Source organism: Dendrobates tinctorius, unplaced genomic scaffold, assembly GCF_039654945.1.
Source record: "Dendrobates tinctorius isolate UK_male_01 unplaced genomic scaffold, ASM3965494v1 ptg000015l, whole genome shotgun sequence".
Lineage (NCBI taxonomy): Eukaryota > Metazoa > Chordata > Amphibia > Anura > Dendrobatidae > Dendrobates > Dendrobates tinctorius.
Genome location: NW_027361683.1, coordinates 54,652,650 through 54,671,316, shown reverse-complemented (window position 1 = coordinate 54,671,316; position 18,667 = coordinate 54,652,650). Strand labels below are relative to the sequence as shown.

General features: G+C 49.7%; 1 protein-coding gene across 10 annotated transcripts in view; it reads right to left on the bottom strand.

Moving 5' to 3' along the window:
- PUM1 (pumilio RNA binding family member 1) overlaps positions 1-18,667 on the bottom strand; it is a 224,883-nt gene that overhangs the window by 86,809 nt on the left and 119,407 nt on the right. For 6 of the 10 annotated variants that reach the window (XM_073564452.1, XM_073564444.1, XM_073564418.1 and 3 more), the window contains exons 9-11: positions 17,065-17,181; positions 16,743-16,894; positions 8,123-8,261 (exon numbers count right to left, since the gene is read on the bottom strand). In XM_073564452.1, the coding sequence (XP_073420553.1) occupies positions 8,123-8,261; positions 16,743-16,894; positions 17,065-17,181 (408 nt within the window). The remainder of the gene's footprint in view (positions 1-8,122; positions 8,262-16,742; positions 16,895-17,064; positions 17,182-18,667) is intronic. The other 4 variants (XM_073564462.1, XM_073564484.1, XM_073564469.1 and 1 more) reach the window with 2 other exon arrangements.

The following is an 18,667-nucleotide window of genomic DNA, read 5'->3' as shown; positions in this document are numbered from 1 at the left end:
CCATGCCGTCAAATTGAGAGCCCCTGAATTCTGATGGAAGAACGGACCTTGAGACAGAAGGTCGTGACGGTCGGGTAGACGCCAGGGGGCGTCTGCTGTCAGTTGAACGATGTCGGCGTACCATGTACGTCTGGGCCAGTCTGGCGCGATGAGGATGGTTGGAACTCCCTCTTGCTTGATCTTTCTCACGACCCTGGAGATTAGGGGGAGGGGTGGAAAAATGTACAGGAGTCGGAACTGGGACCAGTCCTGGACCAGGGCATCCGCTCTAAGCGATCGCGGGTCGTGTGTCCTGGCCATGAAATTGGGGACCTTGGTATTGAGATGGGATGCCATTAGGTCCACCTCTGGGGTTCCCGAGCGTTGACAGATCTGGTAAAAAAATCTCGGGATGGAGAGACCACTCCCCCAAGTCCATTCCTTGCCTGCTGAGGAAGTTGGCTTCCCAGTTTTCTACACCCGGAATGTGGACCGCAGAAAGTACCGACCTCGTGTCTTCCGCCCAGCGGAAGATATGTGCCACTTCTCTCATCGTCTGGGCGCTGCGGGTCCCGCCTTGGTGGTTCACGTATGCCACAGCCGTGGTATTGTCCGACTGTATCCGTATGTGCGAGGCTGCAAGCAAGTGATGAAAGGCTCTCAGTGCCAAGAGGATGGCCCTGATTTCCAGAATATTGATGGGCAATGTCACTTCCCTCGGTGACCACTTGCCTTGTGCCCTGTGATGTACAGTGCCTACAAGTAGTATTCAACCCCCTGCAGATTTAGCAGGTCTACACATTCGGAATTAACTTTGCATTGTGACATTTGGACTGTAGATCAGCCTGGAAGTGGAAATGCACTGCAGCAAAAAAGAATGTTATTTCTTTGTTTAATTTTTTTTTAAATTGTGAAAAGTTTATTCAGAGGGTCATTTATTATTCAATCCCTCAAACCACCAGAATTCTGTTTGGTTCCCCTAAAGTATTAAGAAGTATTTCAGGCACAAAGAACAATGAGCTTCACATGTTTGGATTAATTATCTCTTTTTCCAGCCTTTTATGACTATTTAAGACCCTCCCCAAACTTGTGAACAGCACTCATACATGGTCAACATGGGAAAGACAAAGGAGCATTCCAAGGCCATCAGAGACAAGATCATGGAGGGTCACAAGGCTGGCAAGGGGTACAAAACCCTTTCCAAGGAGTTGGGCCTACCTGTCTCCACTGTTGGGAGCATCATCCGGAAGTGGAAGGCTTATGGAACTACTGTTAGCCTTCCACGGCCTGGACAGCCTTTGAAAGTTTCCTCCCGTGCCGAGGCCAGGCTTGTCCGAAGAGTCAAGGCTAACCCAAGGACAACAAGGAAGGAGCTCCGGGAAGATCTCATGGCAGTGGGGACATTGGTTTCAGTCAATACCATAAGTAACGTACTCCACCGCAATGGTCTCCGTTCCAGACGAGCCCGTAAGGTACCTTTACTTTCAAAGCGTCATGTCAAGGCTCGTCTACAGTTTGCTCATGATCACTTGGAGGACTCAGACAGACTGGTTCAAGGTTCTCTGGCCTGATGAGACCAAGATCGAGATCTTTGGTGCCAACCACACACGTGACGTTTGGAGACTGGATGGCACTGCATACGACCCCAAGAATACCATCCCTACAGTCAAGCATGGTGGTGGCAGCATCATGCTGTGGGGCTGTTTCTCAGCCAAGGGGCCTGGCCATCTGGTCTGCATCCATGGGAAGATGGATAGCACGGCCTACCTGGAGATTTTGGCCAAGAACCTCCGCTCCTCCATCAAGGATCTTAAGATGGGTCGTCATTTCATCTTCCAACAAGACAACGACCCAAAGCACACAGCCAAGAAAACCAAGGCCTGGTTCAAGAGGCAAAAAATCAAGGTGTTGGAGTGGCCTAGTCAGTCTCCTGACCTTAACCCAATTGAAAACTTGTGGAAGGAGCTCAAGATTAAAGTCCACATGAGACACCCAAAGAACCTAGATAACTTGGAGAAGATCTGCATGGAGGAGTGGGCCAAGTTAACTCCAGAGACCTGTGCCGGCCTGATCAGGTCTTCTAAAAGACGATTATTAGCTGTAATTGCAAACAAGGGTTATTCCACAAAATATTAAACCTAGGGGTTGAATAATAATTGACCCACACTTGTATGTTTAAAATTTATTAAAATTTAACTGAGCAACATAACTTTTTGGTTTGTAAGATTTATGCATCTGTTAATAAATCCTGCTCTTGTGTGAAGTTTGAAGGCTCTAACTTATTTGCATCTTATCAAACCTGCTAAATCTGCAGGGGGTTGAATACTACTTGTAGGCACTGTAGGTGCACCGCACCCCAGCCTGTCAGGCTAGCATCGGTAGTCAGGATCTTCCATTGTCCTGAGAGAAAGGGCTTCCCTCGTGTAAGCGAGGTTGGTTTGAGCCACCAATGCAGGGAGAAGGGATTCCTGTCCCAAGATCTGAGTATGGCTAGTTGAAGGTCCCTGAGGTGAAACTGGGCAAATGGCACTGCCTCTATTGCTGCTGCCATCCGGCCGAGGACTCTCATGGCAAAACGGAGAGATCGAGGAGGACTGCGAAGGAGTGTACGAACTCCCAGACGGATGGCCAGTGTCTTGTCCTTGGGAAGGAGCACCAGGCCCCTGGAGGTGTCGAATAACATTCCCAGGAATGTTAGAGTCTGACTTGGGATAGTCGACGATTTCTGTAGGTTGACTAGCCATCCCAGGCGACTCAGTGTGTCTATTGTGATTGAGACACTGACCTCGCAGTCTTTGAAAGTGGGAGACTTGATGAGGAGGTTGTCCAGGTACGGGACGACTAGAATGCCTCTTGAGTGCAGAACGTCCATGGTGGCCGCCATGACTTTGGTGAACGTTCTTGGAGCCGTGGCGAGTCCGAACGGAAGGGCGACAAACTGGTAGTGGTTTTGGTTGACCGCGAACCTGAGAAACCTTTGGTGGGTGGGAGCAATTGGTATGTGCAGATACGCCTCCTGTATGTCTATGGAGGCGAGGTATTCTCCCTGCTCCATGGATGCAATGATGGACCGGGGGGACTCCATGCGGAAACGACGGACCCGTACGTAATTGTTGAGCTGTTTTAGGTCCAGTATGGGTCGGACGCTGCCTCCTTTCTTGGGGACTACGAACAGATTTGAGTAGAACCCTCGGAATCTCTCATTCGCGGGAACCGGCACCACAACTCCTGCTTGAAGGAGAGAGGAGACCGCTTGGTGGAAAGCACGAGCCTTGTCTGGTGGTGTTGGAGGAATAGAAAGGAAGAACCGGTTCGGTGGAGCGGAAGTGAACTCTATCTTGTATCCGGAAGACACTATTTCCCTGACCCACCTGTCTTCTGTAATAGGCAGTCAGACTTGCTGGAAGAGTAAAAGTCGGCCGCCTACTGGTTGGGTGTCTTCCGGAGTTCGTGAGTCATGATGAAGCGAAGTTCTGAGGTTTTCCTCCCTTGGGTTTCGCTTGGCCTGCTTTCGACTGCCAAGACCTGTCCGGTCGCTGCTGAGTCCGTGGGTTGTCCCTGCATGGAGAGCGTTTACGGTTTTGCGCTGGGCGCAAGACGGACCAGCCCGAGAAATTCCGAAAGGATCGGAATCGCGTCTGGTTTCTTCATTTAAACGTGCGTTTCGGTTTTAGTTGAGGTAGAGAGGTACTCTTACCCCAAGTGGCATTGGCTATCATTGTGTCCAACTTTTCGCTGAAAAGTCTTCCAGTAAGATACGGAAGTCGCGTGAGGGACTTCTTTGAGGCCGCATCCGCTTTCCATTCTCGCAGCCAGAGGATGCGTCGGATCGTGATGGCGTTTGATGCTATTCCCGCTACACCTCTTGCGGAATCCAGGGCTGCATGAATCATGTAGTCTGCTACCACTGCTATCTGGACCGATTGGTCCGAGAGCTCGGGATTTGAAGCTTGAAGACCCTCCTGTAGTTTTTTGGCCCAAGCCAGGATGGCCTTGGCCGCCCAAACTGAAGCAAATGCAGGGCCCAGAGAGGCGCCTGCTGCTTCGAAAATAGAAAGAGCCATGCGTTCTACTTGCCGGTCTGCTGCGTCCCTGAGGGTTGAGCTATCTAGCAGAGAGAGTAAGGTCTGCGCTGCTAGCCTAGAAACCGGGGGGTCCACTTCAGGTGGATCTGTCCATTGTTTGATGTCTTTCTGTGGGAAGGGGTACTTCGCTTCCAAATATTTGCAATTAGCAAATTTTTTCTCAGGCTGCGCAAACTGTTTGGTAAGTATTTTCTCAAACTCATGGTGATTAGGGAAGACCTTAGGTGGTTTCTGAACACTTTCGAAGCAAATCCTATGTTCTGGGACTTCCGGGGCCGACTCTGGAATTTTTAGCACCCGATGAATGGCAGAGATTATGTCCTCAACTAGCGCTGTATTGCTAGGGGGAGAAGGTATCACGGACCTGTCCGTTTCGTTATCTGAGTCGGAGTCACAGATGCCCTCCGAATCCTGTGCCTCGCTAAGGTGATCCCTGGAGGGCGACCTGGGGCGGGGGTCTTCTGTGGTGGGGGATCTCTGTGGTAAATCGCACTGTCTGTCTGTGACAGGGGACTGCCTAGGAGACCTGGAATGACGGTGTCTCTCCCTGGGGGGGACGACCTTGTGCTATAGGACGACTCAGGTGATCGAGACCTGTGGGTCCGCTTACATCTGTGAGAGTCGGAAGCAGCAAGCTCTGCAGTCCGGGGCCCGACTCTGCAGAGCTTGCAGCAATGTGGCAGTTAGGTTGTGTATGGACTGTGTCATAGACTGTGACATCTGAGTTGCCCATTCCGGCGTGGCCTCTGACACTGAAGCATCAGTAGGGACTCCCTGGGGTTCTGACCCAGAGTTCTGGATGCAGTCCCGGCAGTGCGGATACGTGCTGCCACTAGGGAGCGTGGCTTTGCAGGCTGTGCAGAATGCATAGAAACATTCCTGCCTGGTTCTCTTCCTTGAGCCCGGCATAGTGCACAGAGGCTGGCTATTAGGGATCGTACAGGGGTGGCTACGCAGAGGGAACCCACAGAGAGCCTTATAGGAAGTATGGATTCACAGCTGAGTAATGAGAACCCAGCTGTGAGCTTACCCCACCGGTGTGCCCCTAGGTCCAGCGCCGACAGATCCCAGTTCTGTGCCCCCCGGAGACCGCTGTGATGCTCCTCTCCTGGATCTCATCCAAAAAAAAGATGGCCACCGGGACGCTGAGGAGAGGGAGGAGGGGGCGGAGAGCTGAAAAGGGTGCGCTGGGCTGTGTAAAAACGCGCCCTTTCTGCCTCAATCCGCCCCTTCTATGACACTCCAGCGTGTCATTTTAGTCATCCGGGGGCGGGCGAAAGGCGGCGGCTTCGGCTAGGCCGAAGCCGCGGTCTAAATTAGAGGCCTGATGCCCAGGAGGGCTCCAGAGCGGTGCGGTAGTCCGGGGAGGGGGGGCCCAATTTGTACCAGACCCCCCCCCCTGAATGGTCGACTGGATAGCGGTGGGGGTAGCAGGGGAAGCGGTTCTTGTATGGGAGCCCCTGGAGCGCTATGGAGCCGCTGCTGCTGCAGAGACAGGGACGCCGGAAAAGCCCTGTCTCTGCTGTGCCATGCCAGTCCGCACCCTCCCCCGGCCCCAACAGGATCCCTCAGCTGGTCTGGGGTCCCTGGAAGCTGCAGAATGGTGCCTATTCTCCAACCCTACCTGAGGCGTCTCAACCTAATGCCCCCTGCGGGGGATTAGGGAGGGTGCGTCTGTCACCGTCAGGGGGTCTTCATCCTCGCCTCAACCTCAACCCAGACCCCAAAGGGGTTGGGGAAGGAGGGGGGGGACTCAACTTCGGACCAGTACCCGCAGGACTGGGGAAGGAGCGACATGGGGAATGGCCATCTCAACTTCAACCGGGCACCCCTAAAAAGGGGGCCAAGGAAGGAGCCATGTCGGGAGTCTCGCTGGAGACCCACTTTTCTTCATCTGTTCCTGACGGAAAAAAAAAGAGAACGGAAAAAAAGGTGTGCCTCCTTGCGACACTAAGCAAAAACTGGAGAAGGCTGACGCCGTCCAGGGGTGTATACTGCAGAGGAGGAGCCAAAGTTAATCTTTTTCAGATTATGCATAGTGTCGCCTCCTAGAGGACAGCAGCATAACACCCATGGTTCTGTGTCCCCCAATGAGGCGACAGAGTAAAAATATATATATATTTTTTTTTTTTCACGCCAGGGCGTTATAGACGTCTGTGAAGCACTTGGTGCTCACCACACATTTAGATAAGTTCCTTAGGGGGTTCCTTGGTAGTTTCCAAAATGGGGTCACTTGTGGGGAGTTTCAACAGTTTAGGTACATCAGAGGCTCTCTAAACGCAACATGACACCCGCAGACCATTCCATCAAAGTCTGCATTCCAAAATGTCACTACTTCCCTTCCGAGCCCCGACGTGTGCCCATACAGTAGGTTTCTCCACATGTGGGGTATCAGCCTACTCAGGACAAATTGGACAACAACTTTTGGGGTCCAATATCTCCTGTTACTCTTAGGAAAATAAAAAAATTGGGGACTAAAAGTTCATGTTTGTGGAAAAAATATTATTTTGTTCTTTTCACGCCCGGGCATTATAAATTTCTGTGAAGCCCTTGGGGGTTCAAAGTGCTCTCCACACATCTAGGTAAGTTCCTTGGGGGGGTCTAGTTTCGAAAATGGTGTCATTTGTGGGGAGTTTCCACTGTTTTGGCACATTCAGGGGCTTTCCAAACGTGACATTGCGTCCGATCTCAATTCCAGCCAAAAAAGTCAAATGGTGCTGCCTCCCTTCCGAGCTCTGCCATGCGCTCAAATAGTCGTTTACACCCAAATATGGGGTATCAGCGTACTCAGGACAAATTGCACAATAACTTTTAGGGTCCTTTTACCCTTGGGAAAATAAAAATTGGGGGTGAAAAGATCATTTTTGTGGAAAAAAAAAATATGATTTTTTAATTTTACGGCTGTACGTTATAAACTTCTGTGAAGCCCTTGTGGGTTCAAAGTTCTCACCCCATATCTAGATAAGTTCCTTGGGGGGTCTAGTTTCCAAAATGGGGTCACTTGTGGGGGGGTTTCCACTGTTTAGGCACATCAGGGGCTCTCCAACCTGACATGGCGTCCGATCTGAATTCCAGCCTATTTTGCATTGAAAAAGTCAAACGGCGCTCCTTCCCTACTGAGGTCTGCCACGGGCCGAAACAGTGGTTCCCCCTGACATATCAGGTATCAGCGTACTCAGGACAAATTGCACAATAACTTTTGCAGTCCAATTTCTCTTGTTACCCTTGGTAAAATAAAAAAAAATTGGACCTGAAGTATTTTTTTTGTGAAAAAAGTTAAAATGTTCATTTTTTTAAACATTCAAAACATTCCTGTGAAGCACCTGAAGGGTTAATAAACTTCTTGAATGTGGTTTTGAGCACCTTGAGGAGTGCAGTTTTTAGAATGGTGTCACTTTTGGGTATTTTCTGCCATATAGACTCCTCAAAGTGACTTTAAATGTGATGTGGTCCGTAAAAATAAAATGGTGTTGCAAAAATGAGAAATCGCTGGTCAACTTTTAACCCTTATAACTTCCTAACAAAAAAAAATTTGGTTCCAAAATTGTGCTGATGTAAAGTAAACATGCGGGAAATGTTATTTATTAAGTTTTTAATAAGGGCATAAAAATTCAAAGTTGGAAAATTGCGAAATTGTCGCCAAACTTCCGTTTTTTCATAAATAAACGCAAGTTATATCAATGAAATTTTACCACTAACATGAAGTACAATACGAGAAAACAATGTCAGGATCACCGGAATCCATGGAAGCGTTTCAGAGTTATTACCTCAAAGTGACAGTGGTCAGAAATGTAAAAATTGGCCCGGTCATGAACGTGTAAACCACCCGGGGGGGTAAAGGGGTTAAAAGAAAGCAGCGTATATTTTCAAATCTAAAAACCGATATCTTGCAGATCCTATTTCAACCAGAAGTATACAAATAAAACAATCTGTCCATTATACTCTTCCCAAAGGCTAGTACAACTGTATATTTCTATACAAAGATACCATCGCTGCAGAGAATACAAGCAAATTTTTGGGCAAGTACATAAACAAATCGTCAAAAAACGTATACCGACCTGGCATGCCAGCAGCAAGCCCCTGCCCAAATGCAAGTGCGGAGTTCACTGCCGCTGCTGCTACCAGCTGATCATTTTGCTGTCCCTGTTGGTTCTGATTAGGGGTTAGAGGTCGCTGGTTCCCACCAGGACGAAGGACCTATAAGTGTGGCGAACATGTAGGTCAAAAGCTGGTATTCATAATAGTGGACAGATAAAAGTACAAAACAGAAAAAGAATAAATTGAATAGGAGTTCAAGAAAAAATATTTGCAGCTAGGAACACAGTGGGTACAAGGAGTGGCAGATATTGCAGTAGTATCCATCCGGTCTCTGCAGTTTATTAAAGTAAAGGTTCCATTTACATTATATTAATCCCTTTCATTCCTGCACAGACACAATGAGGCACACATCGCGCTAAATGCACCAATTTAGGCAAAATTTGCAGGGATGAGACCCAAAAAACCCCACCCCTTTCTTTTATGATTTGCACCATATTTATGTGTTATATTCCTCATTCAGACAGCTGTGATTTTACACGTTACTCGTACATCAGTTTTTTGAATCAGAGTTTTGACAGTTTTCACCATAAGTGATTTTTGCTTATGCAAAAATAACCCATAGACTTGTATGCGTGATTTTCATTAAACAAAATATTGTATGTCTTTTTTGGCACACAGAGAAAGCCTGCTAGTAGGTGGTCTCAACTTAAAATAGACAGTCTTAAAATTAGATTTATCAAACAACCTGAACTACTATGATAAATCTGGCTCACTGTAGGACAATATCCTAAGATAACTGTCTAAGGCCGGTTTCACATTTGCGCTTCAGGGTGCAGCGACGGCCTGCGCACGGCCCCCGCTAAGCCCCGCCCCCCGCTGGTAGCGCCACCTCCGGGCGCATGACGCTGCATGCGTCATGCATCCCCTATCTTTATCACTGAGGACGCAGGCCGTGCGCAGTATGCGTTTGGCGGCGCCTGCGTCCTTTTGACGGTGCGACGAGCGCAACCAAATTGCAACAGGTTGCGTTTGGCGCTGGTTGGCGCACCGTCAAAAGGAAGCAGGCGCCGCAAAAACGCATACTGCGCACGGCCTGCATCCTCAGTGATAAAGATAGGGGACGCATGCAGAGTCAGGCGGAGCTACCAGCGGAGGCGCGACAGGGGGTGGGGCTTAGCGGCGGCCGTGCGCAGGCCGTCGCTGCACCCTGAAGCGCAAATGTGAAACCGGCCTAAGGCAACATTTACACATTCCGTATTCTGTCAGTATGTTACCTCAGTATATGCAAGCCAAAACCAGGACTGAAGTGGTGACCGGTTTCATAGAATCGTAGAGTTGGAAGGGACCTCCTGGGCCATCTGGTCCAACCCCCTGCTCAAAGCAGGATTCGCCAAATCATCCCAGTCAGATGTCTGTCCAGCCTCTGTTTGAAGACTTCCATTGAAGGAGAACTCGCCACTTCTCGTGGCAGCCTGTTCCACTCATTGATCACTCTAACTGTCAAAAAGGAGATTTTTGTGTACTCACCGTAAAATCTCTTTCTCTTAGCCTTTAATTGGGGGACACAGAACCGTGGGTGTTATGCTGCTGTCCACTAGGAGGCGACACTATGCATAATCTGAAAAAGATTAACTTTGGCTCCTCCTCTGCAGTATACACCCCTGGACGGCGTCAGCCTTCTCCAGTTTTGTGCAAAAGCATTAGGAGGAATATACCAAAAACATAACCATGCCTGTAAAAAAAAAGGCTACTATAAACAGGCTCAAACAACAATATGAGAACCCAACCGTAACAACGGCCCGCAAGGGCAACAGGGTGGGAGCTGCGTCCCTCAATTAAAGGCTAAGAGAAAGAGATTTTACGGTGAGTACACAAAAATCTCCTTTACTCTGTCGCCTTATTGAGGGACACAGAACCGTGGGACGTCCCAAAGCAGTCCCTGGGTGGGAGGCAGTGGACGAATATTGTGCCGACAGTCCCCTAGACTTGGGGTACTGCCGCCTGCAGGACCCGTCTACCCAGGCTCGCATCCGCTGAGGACTGGGTATGCACTCTGTAGTGTTTTGTAAATGTGTGCAGGCTAGTCCAAGTGGCTGCCTTACATACTTGATGTGCCGAGGCTTGATGCCGAATGGCCCAAGAGGCCCCTACCGCCGCGTAGAGTGTGCCGTGATACCGGCCGGAAGGGGAGAACTGTTGAGGCGGTAAGCCTGTTGAATGGTGGACTTGATCCACCTAGCAAGGGTGGCTTTGGAAGCCGGTAGGCCCTTGCGAACGCCTTCTGGAAGAAGGAAAAGTGAATCAGACTTCCGGAAGGGAGCAGTCCTAGACACGTAAATATGCAATGCCCTGACAAGGTCAAGCGTATGCAGAGCCTTCTCTACCCTATGAACGGGAGCCGGGCAAAGGGACGGTAGTGATATTTCCTCATTGAGGTGGAAGCTGGACACGACCTTCGGAAGGAAGGATGGTACTGTACGGAGAACCACCTTGTCCTGATGAAAAACCAGGAAGGGTTGTCTGCAGGACAGAGCTGAAAGTTCAGACACCCTGCGTAGCGAGGTGATTGCCACCAGGAAAACCACTTTCTGTGATAGAAAGCGGAGTGAGACCTCCTTAAGGGGTTCAAAAGGAGGTGATTGTAGTGCTGTCAAGACCAGGTTGAGGTCCCACGTCTCCAACGGACGTTTGTAGGGGGGAACCAATCGGGAAATCCCTTGGAGAAAAGTCTTCACTTGCGGCTTGTTAGCAATACGCCTCTGAAAGAGCACTGAAAGCGCTGACACCTGGCTCTTCAGCGAGCCCAGGGATAGCCCGGCGTCCAGGCCTGACTGAAGGAAACCGAGAACCTTTGAAAGAGAATAGGGAAGTGGAATCTGCCCACGAGAGTCGCACCATGTGAAGAAAACCTTCCAGGTACGATAGTAAATCCTGGCTGAAGTTGGCTTTCGAGCCCTGATCATGGTTTTAACAACGTCCGGTGAAAAACCTGCTTGGGTCAAAACCCAGGTCTCAATGGCCACGCCGTCAAATTGAGAGCCCCTGAGTTCTGGTGGAAGAATGGGCCTTGTGACAGGAGGTCGGGACGTGTGGGGAGACGCCAGGGAGCGTCTGCTGTGAGTTGCACGACGTCGGCGTACCATGTACGCCTGGGCCAGTCTGGAGCGATCAGAATGGTGGGAACACCCTCTTGTTTGATCTTCCTCAGGACTCTGGAGATCAGGGGGAGGTGTGGAAAAATGTACAGAAGCTGGAACTGGGTCCAGTCCTGAACCAGGGCATCTGCTCCGAGCGACCGCGGATTGCGCGTCCTGGCCATGAAATTGGGAACCTTGGCATTGAGATGGGATGCCATCAGATCCACGTCCGGGGTCCCCCAACGATGACAGATTTGACAGAAGACTTCGGGATGGAGAGACCATTCCCCCGAGTCCATTCCTTGTCGGCTGAGATAGTCGGCTTCCCAGTTGTCCACACCCGGAATGTGGACCGCGGAGAGTACCGACCTTGCAGCCTCCGCCCATTGTAGGATACGCGTTACTTCGGTCATTGCCTGGATGCTGCGGGGTGCCGCCCTGATGGTTCACGTATGCCACTGCCGTGGCATCGTCCGACTGTACTCTGATATGAGAGTCTGCCAGCAAGCGATGGAAGGATTTCAACGCCAGGAAGATGGCCCGAATTTCCAGGATGTTGATGGGCATGGTCGATTCCCTTGGTGACCACCTGCCTTGCGCTCTGTGATGTAGGTGCACCACGCCCCAACCCATAAGGCTTGCGTCGGTGGTCAAAACCTTCCATTGACCGGAGAGAAAGGATTTTCCCCTTGCAAGCGAGGTTGGCTTGAGCCACCAGTGCAGGGACCTCCTGGTGTTTGCTGATAACCGGAACTCCCTGTCGAGGGAGAACGGATTCCTGTCCCAGGACTTGAGGATGGCCAGTTGAAGGGGTCTGAGGTGAAACTGGGCAAATGGTACCGCCTCCATTGCTGCTGCCATCCTGCCAAGTACTCTCATGGCATACCGGGGGACTTGCGGAGGAGTGTGTGAACTCCCAGACGGAGAGCCAGTGCCTTGTCCCTGGGGAGAATCACCAGACCCTTGGAGGTGTCGAATAGCATCCCCAGGAAGGTCAGAGACTGACGCGGGGTAGTCGAGGACTTCTGTAAATTGACTAACCATCCCAGGCGCGTCAGAGTGTCGATCGTGATTGAGACGTTGACCTCGCAGTCCTTGAGGGTGGGGGCCTTGATGAGAAGGTCGTCCAGGTATGGAACGACTACTATGCCTCTGGAGTGCAGAACGTCCATGGTAGCTGCCATGACCTTTGTAACTGTTCTGGGACAGAGTTAAAAAACCTGTGCGGTGGGCTGGTAGTAAACTCGATTTTGTATCCTGAAGACACTATTTCCTTGACCCACTTGTCTTCCTGCAATAGGCAGCCAGACCTGCTGAAAGAGTAGCAGTCGTCCGCCTACAAGTGGGGTGTCTTCCAGAGGGCATGAGTCAGGATGAGGGAAAAGTCTGAGGTTTTCCTCCTTTAGGTTTTGCCTGGCTTGCCTTTGATTGCCAGTTCCTGTCCGGCCTCTGTGCCGCACATGTGTTGTCCCTGCGGGGGGAACGATTACGGTTTTGTGCTGGGCGTGAGACGGACCAGCCTGAAGAATTCCGAAAGGATCGGAAACGAGATTGATTACGCCTTTTAAACGTGCGTTTTGGTCTTAGTTGAGGGAGGGAAGTACTTTTGCCCCCGGTAGCATTGGATATCATTGTATCCAGCTTTTCACCGAAAAGACGGCCACTGAAGTACGGGAGATTTGTTAGAGACTTTTTTTGAGGCCGCATCCGCTTTCCATTCTCTTAGGCCTGTTTCACACTTCCGTTTTTTCAAATCCGTCAAAATCCGTTGGTTTCCGTAAAAAAACGGATCCGCCATTTTTTTGCAGGATCCGTTTTTTTTGTCCCATAGACTTCCATTAGTGGTTACCGCGGATCCGTCAAAAAAACGGATCCGTTTTTTTAAAAACGGATCCGTTTGCATCAGTTTCCGTCAAAAAAACGGAAACGGATCCGTTTGGCGGACACAAAAACGGAAGTGTGAAACAGGCCTTAGCCAGAGAATACGCCGGATTGTGATGGCGTTTGATGCTATTCCCGCTATTCCTCTTGCAGAGTCCAACGCTGCATGGACCATGTAATCTGCCACCACTGCAATTTGCACCGCCTGGTCCGCCAGCTGAGGATTTGAAGCTTGAAGGCCTTTTTGCAATAGATCAGCCCAAGCCATGATGGCCTTGGCTGCCCAAACTGAAGCAAATGCGGGAGCCAAAGAGGCACCTGCCGCTTCAAAGATTGAACGAGCCATGCGTTCGACTTGTCTGTCTGCTGTGTCCTTGAGGGTTGAACTGTCCGGCAGCGAGAGGAGCGTTTGTGCCGGCAGCCTAGAGACTGGAGGGTCCACTTCAGGTGGATCTGTCCAATCCTTGGTGTCTTTCTGTGGAAAGGGGTATTTTGCTTCCAAATACTTGCGATACGCGAATTTTTTCTCAGGCTGCGAAAAATGCTTAGAAAGGATTTTTTGAAATTCCGGGTGATTAGGGAAGACCTTCGATGGTTTCTGAACACTTTCAAAGGAAATCTTGTGTTCTGGTGCTTCTGGGGTTGGATCTGAAATGTCCAGCACCCGAAGGATGGAAGAGACGATATAATAATAATAATAATAATCTTTAATTTTGTATAGCGCTAACATATTCCGCAGCGCTTTACAGTTTGCACACATTTTCATCACTGTCCCCGATGGGGCTCACAATCTAATTTCCCTATCAGTATGTCTTTGGACGATATCCTCAACTATCGCAGTATTGCTAGGGGGACAAGGGAGCAAAGCGTTCTCTGTTTCCTTATCTGAATTGGAGTCACATATGCCCTCTGAGTCCTGCGCATCGCTAAGGAGCTCCCTAGCGGGTGAACTAGAGCGGAGGTTTCCCGTGGTCTGGGATCATTGTGGAGATCCGCATTGTCCTTCTCTATCAGGGGACGGCCTCGGTGACCTGAGGCCACTATGTCTTTCCCTGGAGGGGGAAGACCTATTGCTATGTGAGGACGCAGATGAACGCGACCTGTGGGTCCGCTTACGCCTTGAACTGTCGTAAGCGCCCTGATCATGAGACCGGACGTCCCTTTGCTGGGTAACGTTCATAGCCGAGACATGACCCTGCAGAGCCTGCAGTAATGTGGAGGTCAGGTTATCTATAGACTGTGTCATAGACTGCGACATCTGAGTCACCCATTCCGGCGCAGTAGCGGTCGCAGAAGCGTTGGTAGGGACTTCTTGGAGTTCTGATCCTGTTTTTTGGGTACAATCCCGGCAGTGCGGGTACGTGCTGCCGTTGGGGAGAGTGGCCTTGCAGGCTGTGCAGACTGCATATAAGCAGTCTTGCCTGGTTCTTTTCCTTGAGCCCGACATAGTACCTAGGCTGATTAGTGGAGGCCCTACAGGAGTATCTACGCAGAGGAAAGGAGTAGGAGAGCGCTATAGGGTATAGGAATTCACAGCTGAGTACCAAGGACCCAGCTGTGATCTTACCCCACCGGTGCTCCCCCTTAGGTCCAGCGCTGATAAGTCCCACGTCCTGTGCCCCCCCGGAGACTCTGTGCTGCCTTCCTCCAGGTGCAGCAAGATGGCCACCGGATTCTGAGGTGGAGAGGGAGGAGGGGGCGGAGAGCTGGAAAAGGGCACGCTGGGCCATGTTAAAGCGCGCCCCTCCTGCCTCGATCCGCCCCTTCTATGACACTGCAGTGTCATTTTCGTCATCCGGGGGGGGGCGGGAATGGGGCGGCGACTTTGGCTAGGCTGAAGCCGCGGCCTAAATTTGAGGTCTCCTGCCCAGCAGGGCTCCAGGACGGTGCGGTCGTCCGCAGGGGGGGGGGGGGGGGCAGATTTAAAGCAGACCCCCCCAGAATGAAAGGAGGGCTGGCGGTGGGGCCATATATGTGACTTGGGCCCTGTGGAGGGTCCCTTGGGGCGCCATTGCTGCAGAGACCGGGGCGCAGGGAGCCCGCTCTCTGATAAGTGCCGTGCCTCGCTGCACCTCCCCCGGTCCCAAAAGGAGCCCACAGGTGGACTGGGGTCCCTGGTACAGGCCCTACCTGCGGTGTCTCAACCTAATACCCCCAGAGGGGGATTAGGGAGGGTGCTGCTATCACCGTCAGGGGGCTTCATCGTCGCCTCAACCTCGACCCAGAGCCGGACGGAACTGAGGAAGGAGGGGGGTCTCGACCTCGAACCAGTACCCGAGGGACTGGTGAGGGAGCGACATGGGGAATAGCCACCTCGACCTCAACCGGGTACCCCTAATAGGGGACCGAGGAGGGAGCCATGTCGGGAGTCTCGCTGGAGACCCTCTTTTCTTAATCTGTAGTCCTTTGGAAAAAAATCCAGGAAAAAAGACGGAGTAAAAAAAAAAAATCTTAGGTGTGCCTCCTGCGACACTAAGCAAAAACTGGAGAAGGCTGACGCCGTCCAGGGGTGTATACTGCAGAGGAGGAGCCAAAGTTAATCTTTTTCAGATTATGCATAGTGTCGCCTCCTAGTGGACAGCAGCATAACACCCACGGTTCTGTGTCCCCCAATAAGGCGACAGAGTAAAGTTTTTTCTAATATCTAATCTGTGTCTCCTCCCATTCAGTTTCATCCCATTGCTTCTAGTCTTTCCTTGTGCAAATGAGAATAAAGTTGATCCTTCTACAATGTGACAGCCCTTTAGATATTTGTAGACAGCTATTAAGTCTCCTCTCAGTCTTCTCTTTTGCAAACTAAACATTCCCAAATCCTGCAACCTTTCCTCATAAGACAGGGTTTGCAGACCGGTCACCATTCTGGTCGCTCTTTTCTGAACTTGCTCCAGTTTGTTGATGTCTTTTTTAAAATGTGGTGCCCAAAACTGGACACAATATTCCAGATGAGGTCTGACCAAAGAGGAGTAGAGGGCAATAATGACTTCACGTGATCTAGACTGTATGCTTCTGTTAATACATCCTAGAATTGCATTTGCCTTTTTTGTTGCTGCACCACACTGTTGACTCATATTCAGTCTGTGATCTATTAGTATACCCAAGTCTTTTTCACATGTGCTGTCACTTAGCCCTATTCCTCCCATTCTGTATATGCTTTTTTTCATTTTTATTGCCCAGATGTAGTACTTTGCATTTCTGAACCCTGTTAAAATCCATTCTGTTAGTTGCTGCCCACTTCTCCAGTTTCTATTATACTTTTCTTCTAATTTTTCCACGCCTGGTTTTGGCTTAGAAATACTGAGGTAAAATACTGAATGTGTGAACGTGGCCTAACACAGCATTGATAAATACGCTTTAATGTTCACAATCACATGTTCAAGTCTGTCAGGATTTAAATGCAGATTTTGCTCCTTAATTATGTGCAGAAAGTCAGGGATAAGCCCCATTGAGTTAAAATAGGGCTAATTTGCTTGTGTATTCCCTGGTACAAACACAGAAAAATATCAGTCAATACCTGTTCGGCCACCTATTCTTTCAACTAAGCACATAGCGCAGGTGAACATGCCATCAAAGGAACAGAAAAACAATACAGACACATTAAAAAAGTAAAACACAAAATCCATACTTGCTGCTGGCCTTGTTGAGTTTGTGGATTATTCTGTTGGGACGCAGAGTTAGTCGCTGCTGCGGCTGCTGCCGCCTGCTGCTGGAAGATGTTAGCAGGATACACTCCCCATGGAGTCACCCCATAATACTGGTGGGGAACCACAGCAGGGCCTATAGAATAAGATGCAACCAATTTGGCAATTTTAAATGCAATTTTGTTTTCAATATGAAACCCAAAGCATGTGATACCTGGTAATATAAAAAATATCATTCAACTTCATCTTATAGCTAATGAGTATACAAATAGATTTGCAGATGACAAGCATTCATTGGACACTCACCAAGTGTTGCAGCTGCTGCCAATCCTGCTGTATAAGGATCAGTTCCAGGGGGAGCTGCGCTGATGATGTAAGGATTGGGAACAAATGCAGCGGGAGCTAAACCTGCTGAAAACATACCTGTCAGTGAAAGCAAACTTCAGTACATTAGCAGCTTAGGAACAAAGTGACTTGTAACCACGAAGCAGAGAACCCAACAATATCAGGTAATTCCACAGTAAAAGTGAAGGCTGCCACTAATCTACAAAGAGCAGCATGAACAAGAATCTACTGTATTTTTCGGACTATAAAATACAGTTTCTGGAAGAAAACAAACCTTGCTAAAAATCGTGTGCATTTTATTGTGCAGCAGCAGCTACCTATGATCAGGGGAAATTCTGACAGCGTCTGACCTGATCACGGAGAACTGCTCTCTTCTCTTCCAGTCTGACACTTAAGCCCCCGTTACACATAGCGATATCGCTAGCAATATCGCTGTAACGTCACCGATTTTGTGACGTAGCAGCGATATTGCTAGGAATATCGCTACATGTGATACTTACCTCCGACCGGCTCCCCCGCTGCTCATCGCTGGTCGCGCGAGAACGTCCTGGATCATTTCTCGTCGGGCGCTTCCTGTGGCGCCGACGAGCGACACGTGGACGTGGGCGGGAGGACATCAGGATCGCCGCATCTGACAGGTAAGTAGCGACCCCCGACCCCTGCTATGACACTGGTGTGATCTGCCTGTGTGGCAGCTCACTAGCGACCACTTAGCGATGCACCAGCGATCCATATCGTTGTCGGGATCGCTGGTGCATCGCTAAGTGTAACGGTACCCTTATAGTGCCTTGCGAAATTATTCGGCCCTCTGGAACTTTTCAACCTTTTCCCATATATCATGCTTCAAACATAAAGATACCAAATGTAAATTTTTGGTGAAGAATCAACAAGTGGGACACAATTGTGAAGTTGAACAAAATTTATTGGTTATTTTATATTTTTGTGGAAATTCAAAAACTGAAAAAGTGGGGCGTGCAATATTATTCGGCCCCTTTAACTTAATACTTTTTTGTGCCACCTTTTGCTGTGATTACAGCTGCAAGTCGCTTGGGGTACATGTCTATCAGTTTTCGTACATCGAGAGACTGAAATTCTTGCCCATTCTTCCTTGGCTAACAGCTTGACCTCAGTGAGGTTTGATGGAGATCATTTATGAACAGCATTTTTCAGCTCTTTCCACAGATTCTCGATTGGATTCAGGTCTGGACTTTGACTTGGCCAGTCAAACACCTGGATACGTTTATTTGTGAACCATTCCATTGTAGATTTTTGCTTTATGTTTGGGATCATTGTCTTGTTGGAAGACAAATCTCCGTCCCAGTCTCAGGTCTTTTGCAGACTCCAACAGGTTTTCTTCAAGAATGGTCCTGTATTTGGCTCCATCCACCTTCCCATCAATTTTAACCATCTTCCCTGTCCCTGCTGAAGAAAAGCAGGCCCAATCCATGATGCTGCCACCACCATGTTTGACAGTGGGGATGGTGTGTTCAGGGTGAGGAGTGGTGTTGTCTTTACGCCAAACATATTGTGTGGCATTGTTGCCAAAAAGTTTGATTTTGGGTTT